Source organism: Oryzias melastigma, linkage group LG9 (assembly GCF_002922805.2).
Source record: "Oryzias melastigma strain HK-1 linkage group LG9, ASM292280v2, whole genome shotgun sequence".
Lineage (NCBI taxonomy): Eukaryota > Metazoa > Chordata > Actinopteri > Beloniformes > Adrianichthyidae > Oryzias > Oryzias melastigma.
Window position 1 is genome coordinate 16,961,261 of NC_050520.1, and position 9,508 is coordinate 16,970,768.

General features: G+C 39.7%; 1 protein-coding gene across 3 annotated transcripts in view; it reads right to left on the minus strand.

Annotated features, from left to right (window-relative positions):
• mbnl2 (muscleblind-like splicing regulator 2) overlaps positions 1-9,508 on the minus strand; it is a gene marked incomplete in the record, with an annotated part of 69,978 nt that overhangs the window by 11,162 nt on the left and 49,308 nt on the right. For 2 of the 3 annotated variants that reach the window (XM_036213524.1, XM_036213525.1), the window contains 2 exon segments: positions 1,842-1,992; positions 7,054-7,314. In XM_036213524.1, coding sequence (XP_036069417.1) covers positions 1,842-1,992; positions 7,054-7,314 — 412 coding nt within the window. 3 annotated transcript variants of the gene reach the window in all.

A 9,508-nucleotide genomic window follows, 5' to 3' on the forward strand; every position in this document is an offset into this window, starting at 1 on the left:
TTTCAGGCCAACATTGTAAATAAGAAATTGTTTCCTAATGTTTTGCCTGATGAAATAAAAGTTATAATAATAATAATAATGTAATAAGAAATCATTTTGTTTTTGCATTTCCGAGTATTTCTCCTTTCAAATCTCAGTCAATCACACTTTTTGAATGAATGATCTTCTTTCCATCAACAGCTCTGCTGCACATGCACTAAACCCTCATCTGTTCCTAGTGTCTAGTTCAGGTTCTGGAGAAGAGAAGATGGTATCTTCACATTGACTGCAGTCAAATGAGCCGCCGTTCACATTTCTGTGGTCAAATCAGCATCACTGGATTTTTGGTGTGAGTTTCATCCAATACTTACGGTAGCAGGACTGAGAACGCTGGAAAATCTCCACCAGACTCCACGGAGCTTCTTGATGTGACCACGGAAATGTGAACGGCGGCTCATTTGACCGCAGTTGGAAAGGATTGTAAATCAATGAAAGAGCATTTTGATGTTAGCTTTGATTATTTTATCAAGAACTCTGAGAAACCAATGATTGAATGTATTGATCACAGTCAATAAACATTGGAGAATTAGCTAAAAGAGTCTTTGGTGAACTGGAAGGAGAAAGAATCAGGATTTTGGAGGAAGTTCTGTCCATGAAGATCTTCACTTCCTCGTCCAGCTGACATCTGGATCAGAACCATACGGCTGGACATTACACAGATTGATGGATGTCCAAAATTCAAAACACACCTTGGGTCGCTAAGATGCTAGTGCTGATAGCTGAAAATGCTGAAAATGATAGCTGAAATCACTGAAGCTAAAATGTTAGCTAAATGCAAAATTTGCCTGAAAAAAATCTTGGTTAGCCAAAACAGCTAACACGTATCTGAAAAAATAGCTAAACTCAAAATATCCTAAAAAACTGAAAAAACGCCTAAATTAGCCAAAACAGCTAACATGTAGCTGCAATATCAGCTAAAATCCAAAATGGCCTAAAAAATCGAAATAAATGCTAAAATAGTCCAAAAAGCTAACAGAATTCCAATTTTTAGAATTTTAAAACTGTATTTTTTTAACATAATTATGAATAATAAAAAGACAGAAATATTATTCCAGAATAAATCAACTTAAACCTTAAATAACTTTAAATATTTTGAGTTAGAAATGAGTGCAAGATAACATCAGGTCAGGTCTGGAGGGCCGGATCCGGCCCCCGAGACACTGAGCTATCGTAACCAGACGCGGGGGGGTCCTCTGAGGGGGCGTGGCTTTTGGAGCGGAGCTGAGAAGCTCCTCAGAGGATATTTTTGAAACAGAGGCTTTAGATAAACATGAAAAATTGTTTTTTAAGACATCTAGGTTGTGGGATTTTGGTGAAAACTTTATTTTGATAATTAAAACACCACTGGGAATGTTTTTTTATTAAAAAAATATAATTGGGGGACTTCAAAAATAACCTTGTCAAGAAGATTTTTTAATTAATATCAGCTTAAGAAAAGAATGATTAATTTTTCAAATGTGACTAATCTTGAATTATTTCTATAAGGGTATGCTCTAGCAGTGCAGACATGGAGGTGGAATTATCATGGTTAGGGATGGTTTCAGCCTCTTTGCACCAAAGGGAGTGATCAAATTATAGGGAAGGACCTGAAGTGACCAAACCAACCTCTAGAACTGAACCCAGAGGAAGAGCTAAGGGTAGAAATGGAGGTTTTGAGCAGTCCAACGTCAATCGTTAATGACGAGGAGAGAACTGGGGAAATGCAAATCAATTTATAAACTTTTTAGACGCTTTCCTGTTCAAAGGCGTTATTTCTTGGTCAATGAGCAAGCATTTTGTTTGGGTTGTACCGGAGCTCTCACCTGTTTGAAAGAAAGCGGGCTGCTGGAGCTGTGCGTTGGCCAGAGCCTGCTGGTAGTGCAAAACACTGGGACTGAACAGGGAGCTGGCTCCGTTGCTCTTCTCAAGTGCTGGTCTCTTTGGTAGTGGCTGGAGGACGCCGTGGGGGAACGCCTTACAGCCACGAATGCACACACACACACACACGCAGACACACACACACAACAGAAGCACAGCAGGTTTGTACTGTGTGCAAACACAACTTTCTGTATCTGTTCATTTGTCTAAGCGCAGCACGACAATAAGACAACAGTCATCGACATAAAAGGAGACTACTTTAACATTACTTCATCAATGCAAAATTCAATCAGAAATCTACACATTAAAGTGTCTTACACAAAAACAAAAGAGCCAAATTAAATTCTGTGAGTGGCTACAGTACAATTAAAGAAGCTACATGCAAAGCAAAAGGTGAAAGGTCAAAGTACCAGATCTACAGTTGCCTCGAGGGGTCGCTTCATTGCTTTGGCAGTCGACTGAGTCTTTAATTAGCAGGCAGCGAGCACATGATGGCAGTGGGCCAATGGGATTCAAGCGTATTAACATACAGGTAACAGCAAGCAGAGGTGCATCATGGGGGGACAGCATTGCATTGTGGATAGGTGAGAAGGAAAAAACAAAAACAAAAAATAATCTGAATGCAAGTATACCACATACAAAACAACAGGCATGCACATAAACAAAAGAATCAGTTTCCTTTACTTTCAAGAAACATGGCTACTTTTCTGAATTAGTATAAAAGCAAAAACAAAGGTTCTACATTGAGTTTTAGTTAAGAAAAAGCAAGAAACTATGATGTGCTGAGCAAGAACATCTGCTAATTCTAAAAACTTTAGCTACGCATAAAAATAAAAAAAAACCCTTCAAGAAAGAGGAAGGTGAATCCAAGATGTCTGCCGGCTATTTAAGATCTTTGGAAATGTAGATTTTGGGGCTTCCTGAAGAGGTGGCATGGAGATCCAATTCACAATGATGGATAAAATCACTAAAAAAGTTGACAACTGACCTCTGTAGTGTTTAGGAGGCGTCTCTACGTTCACACCAGGCTTAGAAAAGTGTTTAAGGGACTACCTGTGTGTCAAACTCAATCGCACAAGGGGCCAAAATCAAACACACCTTAGGTCCAATAAACACTTATTGAACACTCTAAAACTACATTTTAAAACTATAAAACCATAAGTTCTTAACATAATTATGAATTAGATATGTAGCATTACCTGTGATGATGCTAGTGTGAAAAGTGTGGCAGAATTTGGCCGCTGAAGATGCTGAAATTGATAGCTAAAAATGCTGAAGCAGATAGCTGAAAATGCTAAAGTTAATAGCAGAAAGTACTGAAGCTGATAGCCAGCTAAAATATTAGCTAAATGCCAAATTAGCCTTAAAAATTAAGAAAAAATCTTAAATTAGCCAAAACATCTTGCATGTAAATATTAACCTAACTCCAAAACAGCCTGAAAAAAGACTTAAAAAAACAAGCCTAAATTAGACAAAACAGCTAGTATGCAGCTGACATATTAGCTAAATTCCAAAATAGCCTAAAAAAGTTTAAAAAGAAAAGCCTAAATTGGCCATAACACCTAGCATGTAACTGAAATATAAGCTAAACTCCAAAATAGCCTAAAAAATCTTAGTAAAAAGACAGGAATATTATTTCAATTTAAACCTTAAATAGAACAAATAAAAATATGTTCTGTCAAAATTATACAAGTTAGAAATGAGCCCAAGATAACATCGGGCCGTTAATAACAATAAAATAAAATGATCTGGAGGGCCGGATAGAATTACTCAGAGGGCCGGATTCGGCCCCCGGGCCTTGACTTTGACATCTAAGATTCCTGGCGTGGGCGTAGCAAAATAAAGATGTTTGTAGTTTTTGTGAAGCAGCTGTGAGGCTAAACATTTGGAGATTACATCTCGAGTAACATTAAAATTCTCCCTTTAACAGAATAAGAAATGTTGTCTAAAGCAGGTGATTCCATCTGGATCAAAGTTACCTGTCGGGTTAATGTTAGCAGAAGTCAAACCAGAGTTTTACTCGTTAGTGTGGACCTAGAATGTGGAGCTCTGTTTATTTTTGCTCGACCCTGAACGTCGCTGCTGGAGGGTTGAAAAAAGAAAAAAAAACATGACATGGATGTGATGAGCGCCGCACATTTGGGGTCCATGCACACGCCCTCCGGGCTCTGCTGACGGCCTCCGACGGAGGGGGGTTCGTTCTGACGGGAGATGGTCCGTGAGAAGCAGAGAAGGTCGCAGCGCGGTGAGCAAACACATAAAGGAGAACAACATCATCTGGGTAATATGATCTGACGCTGAGTCTATCAGCACTCTATCTGATTTACTTAAAAAAATGGATTTGCCGTCCTGAATCAGGTCTTACGGCTGGAGAAAAAGTGCTTCGGCTTAGGCTAACGCCTGAAGGAAATTGGATTAAAGGTGCTGACTAAACAACTGGTTGTCCTACAGTTGACCCTCTTCACCTCTAAACGCCAACCGGTTCAGACTATTCCAGAAACCCTGTTGAGCTTTAACGATTTAGAAAGGGTTTTTTTAAATATTTTTTTAAGTGAAGAGAGCGAAAAGCAGCGATGGAGCCAGAGGAAAGTGCGTCAAGCATGCCCATGCCATGGAGGGAAAGGGAAGTCACATTGATGCGGTGCAAGGCGTGCAAGTGCAAAGCCCCAATCAAAAGAAGCCACTCAAGAGTTTGGTGGGGGGTGGGGGGCTCTACCTGTCTGGATTTCCACCTGCTTCATTTCAAAGTGAACCTTTCAAAGTAAAGGTTTGTATACCCCCCTCCGCGATGCTACATTCATCCCTAATTCAATTTGCAGTGATCTGCAGAGAAGCACACTTATCATTGAGAGAAGCAGTGTGGGATGGGAGGCGGGAAGGGGGGCGGGGGCAGCACATTGTCTCTGAATGCACCAAGGGCATTGGACAATAGGAGGACTGCAGTGAGATAACAGCAGATCGTTGTGGCTGCGTTAGCTAATGACTTCAGTTCTGTCCAGTCTCTACGGTTCTGGACTCAGGAAAAAAAACCCAGCAGAGGTGGGCATGCTTCAGCTCTGATTGGGTTCTTAAAGGTTCCCTCCCCCAAAAAAGGGGAAATCATTTTGGAGAGTAATAAAGCAGGGCTCCACATTTAATGTTGTTTCAGTGGGAGAAAATAAACCGGAAACATCGTTTCTAGATTAATATGTGCATCAATCTGTGTGACTGCCTGGGTTTTCACAATGAAACTACATCTACAAATACATAAATACGGGAGAATTCAGTTGCTAACTTACTAAGTAATAAAAAACAAAACAAAAAACACACAAAAAAACATTGACTGTATATGAGAACTGAACTGGACTTCCAGGTTTAATGAAATTAAGTCAATTTGCCATTTTGTTTTTTGTTTTTTTTTTGGAGCCAGAAAAGGTCAGTAAGCAGTGATTGGTCCGAGTCGGTCTGGGTCAACGTTTCTATTCTTACTGTCACCAATCAGGAGTGAGCCTGTTGGAAGACGACACCCCTACCACTTCAAAACGGGCTACACGAAATCTGTCAATCAATAGGTTTGAACATTCGATGTGTGACCTCGCACTTTTATTGAGACAATTGACGTACCAGTTTTAAGCTTGAATTACTCACACTTGCATTTACACTTCCACAGAAGTACTTAACGGTTTAAAAAGGGTAACACATTACCACAAAGTCTTGTATATACTACTGTAAAGGGCTGCATGCCTATAACAGGTTTGTTGCGATATACAATGCTTTATACTAGTACTCTACGCTTTAGAAAGTGTACAAAACAACTACAAAGTCTTGTATATACTACTGTAAAATGTTGTATATCTGCAACAGGTTTGCTGCAATACATAACACTTTGTACTAGTACTTTACGCTTTACAAAATGTAAAAAACGACTACAAAGTCTTGTATATACTACTGTAAAATGTTGTATATTTGTAACAGGTTTGGTGCAATACATAACACTTTGTACTAGTACTTTACGCTTTACAAAATGTAAAAAACGACTACAAAGTCTTGTATATACTACTGTAAAATGTTGTATATCTGTAACAGGTTTGCGGCGAAACACAACACTTTATTCTAGTACTTTACGCTTTACAAAGTGTAAAAAACTACTGCAAAGTCTTGTATATACTACTGTAAAGTGTTGCATATCTGCAACAGGTTTGCTGCAGATAGCGCAGGTTTTTAGAGGATTACTCTAATATGCATTACCGGGTCATAATACCTCTTTGGGGTTCTTTATAGTGAGGAATGAACAGTATAATGCATTTAAAACCCTTCAAGCTTTACAAACTGTACAGAACTATTGCAAAGGGTTTAATATACTACCATAAAGTGTTGCATATCTACAACAGAAAGTAGCAATATACAAAACTTTGCAGTGCCACTTTGCGTACTGTTTCATTTCAGCAACTGTGGATTTGCGCCAAAATACAACACTTTACCTTAAACTTTCAAAAGTCTAAAGTATTACTGCAAAGTGCAAAATACATCACTGAACAGAGTTTAATATCTACAAAAGGTTAGCCCCAATACACAACTACTTTACGTTAAGCATTGCCAATTGGCAACCACATGTTTGTGACGATATTCAAGACTTTACAAAGTGTTGCAGAAAGACAACAGGCTAGAACCCGTTGGAATTAGTTTGATCGCATAAACGGCTGAAGTACTGGTGGTTCAAAGAGGGTGTTATTTGAGAGCTCCAGTATGAAAGGGTTACGCTGAAATTAACCTCACAATGGCTTTATAAAAGAAAATCAGTTATGTGACAACCTGCTTTTTCCATCACTCAATGGTAACTGCCAAATGGTTAAAGCCAATGATTGGCCAGTTTATAACTTGTAGAAAAAAAATTCCAATAGATGTTAAAAAAAAGGTGTCAGAATTGTGATTGTGATGGAATGACTGAGTAACTAGAATGACTGAGTAACAGCTGTTTATCTCTCTATCAAAGTTTATTGGATTTTGGCCTCTTGGAGCCAGAGGGTACTTCCTGTTTGGAACGCCAGGGGGAGGGGTCACTCAGTCCAGTTCATATATATACAGTCAATGAATAAAACAGAAGCATAGAAACGAGTTCATTTGTCAGAAAAAGTAGAAATCCGTTAGGAGACACTACAGGACAGGTATCGCTCTCACCATGGCTGCAGCTGTGGCGGCAGCTTGGGCCGCCACAGCTGTCTGGTTGGCCTGGTGTTGGGCCGCCTTGATCTTGGCTTGCAGGTGGGCCGGAGGGTGGAAGTACTTGCACTTCTCGCGGGAGCAGCGGCTCTTGATGTAGTCCATGCACACCGTGACCGTGTTGTCGCTGGTGTCGATCATGGGGCTGTCGCTGGGGTGGGCGAAGCGGCAGTCCGTCTCACCGCGGGCGCAGTTACCCCGCTGGAACTCACGACAAACCTGGGAAGATGCACGCAAACACATTCACACGAACCACACACAAAAAAAGTGATTTGGTTAGATTTTATTTGGAAGAAAGTTCTTCTATATGACTGTATTGGTTCAAAAAAGGCAACAGTTTGTAGGACATCTTTTGGACAAAAACTTAACAAAAAAAAGAAATTACATTACATTGTTTAGATTTATTTAGTTTTTTAGCTTTACAGTCCAAAAGGTCAAAGGTAACAGATTTATACCAGCTGAAAAATGAAGACTGTTTAACGCTTATGTTTTTATTTGGTTAAGGTGGTCTTTGTTTCATATTTATATACTTTTCTGTTTATCCTCAAAATGGCAGCTTTTAGGACAATAGTGGATGTTATAACCATTGACTGTATATAATAACTGGACTGAGCAAGCCCCCCTACCTCCGTGTTCCATTTAGGAAGTACCACTGGGTTCCAAAAAGGCCAAAGTCCCATTGACTTACATTGAGAAACAGACAGTTATTTCTCAGTCATTTTATATGTCAGAATAATCATTCTTCCTCTGCTGCTTTCTGCTTAACTTCTTTTTTCTAATCCTATTTTTTTTTCATAGATTTTTTTCCATTATCACAAGTTATCAGAGTTATAAATTGACCCATCAGATGGCTCAATAAGCGTTTGTGGGTCTGACGTCGAACGTCTGGGGGGTTTGAGTGACAGGTGACGGGTAGCCAATGGGAGCAGACTTCATCAATGGGTCTGTGAAGACCTTTTAACACCTACTTTACAATTCAACAATGTACCAATCATTGTCCTACTGTTGTTTTCCTCAATGGAATGTACCGATGCAGCAGTTTGAAACAACAAGAGGAGCATGCTGTCGACATTTTTAGATGAGGATTTACTCTGTAGAAATAGATTTCACTCTGAGGTTATGTGCTTTGGACTTTTTTGTTTGTTTAACGTTCATTTTTCTTTATTTATCTGTTTTGGTTGTAGCTTATAAATTATAAGTTGCATATATGCGCATAAAATCACCAACCGAAGTTTCATCTTCTTCACTTTTTCAGCTTCAGCCTGAATTAGACACAGCCGTCTGAGGAGCGCGAGACAAACTTGGACCTGGTCGTATTTTCAAACAGATAAAAAGATCCTGCTGTTCACTTGTTAGGATGGTTATTTATTAAATACCGCTGAACGCGCTTCTCACGTGCATCTGATCAGACTAACGTGGCAGCGCATGTGAAGTAACGCTGCGGTGTGCGCGACGGGGCCGCACGCAGTTCAGGCACGGCGTCACCCAAATGCTCCTTTTATCTCGACAAAAAGGAATAAATGTAAATCCCAAAGGACCGCTGACAGAATCAAATATTGAGATCGTTCTCCCTCAAAGGCTTCAACAATGACTTGTACAATTCTCTCGAGCCGCCGACGCTGAAGTTGGCTTCCGATTCACAGCGAGAGCATTTCACTGTATTTTTCGAACTCAGACCACCTAAAAACAGGTCCTGTTCGAAAAAATCGGAAGCCAACTTCAGCGTTGTCGGCTCGGGCCTGCGTTATTAAAGTGGAAGCTGTTTACATCCGCGGTCTCCTGGTTGAGGCGTGGAAAGAGGCAGACGGTTGCAAAAAACTCACTTCTGATTGGCGACAGTACTTCCTGTAGATTCCATGACTCAGCTATGACTCAGACCAATCGCTGAAGATGGGTTGCAAATGGCGGTATCCGTTTCAGGAATTGATGGTGAAAGCGGCGGCCTACTTTCATGAGGAGAGGAAGTAATGCATTTCCAATGGGGGACCTCGTTGCTCGCTCAGTCCATTATTTTTACAGTCTATGGGTTATCCTCAATGATTCTGTAGCAAATACATATCACCAAGGAAAAAGAAGTAACATATGACTAAATCACGACATACGAAAATAAAATAACCCTTATTCACACTCACAATATTTGTAAGAAAAAAAAGTCCCAGAATAAGTTAAATTTGTCAAAAATGTCTAGAATTGCACCATTATGCATACATTGTAAAGCATTGAGATCATTTTCTTCTTTCTGTTTTTTTTTAAATAAAATGAAGATAGACTGTGGAAACAGTGTCATTATGAAACTGTATTTTTCTAAATTCCTAGAATTTAAATAATGTTAGGCAAATGTGTAATGGAAACACAGCTAGTGATTGTTTTTCTTCTTCCACCTGGTGGATCACTCCTTCCTTCCTCTGTTTCT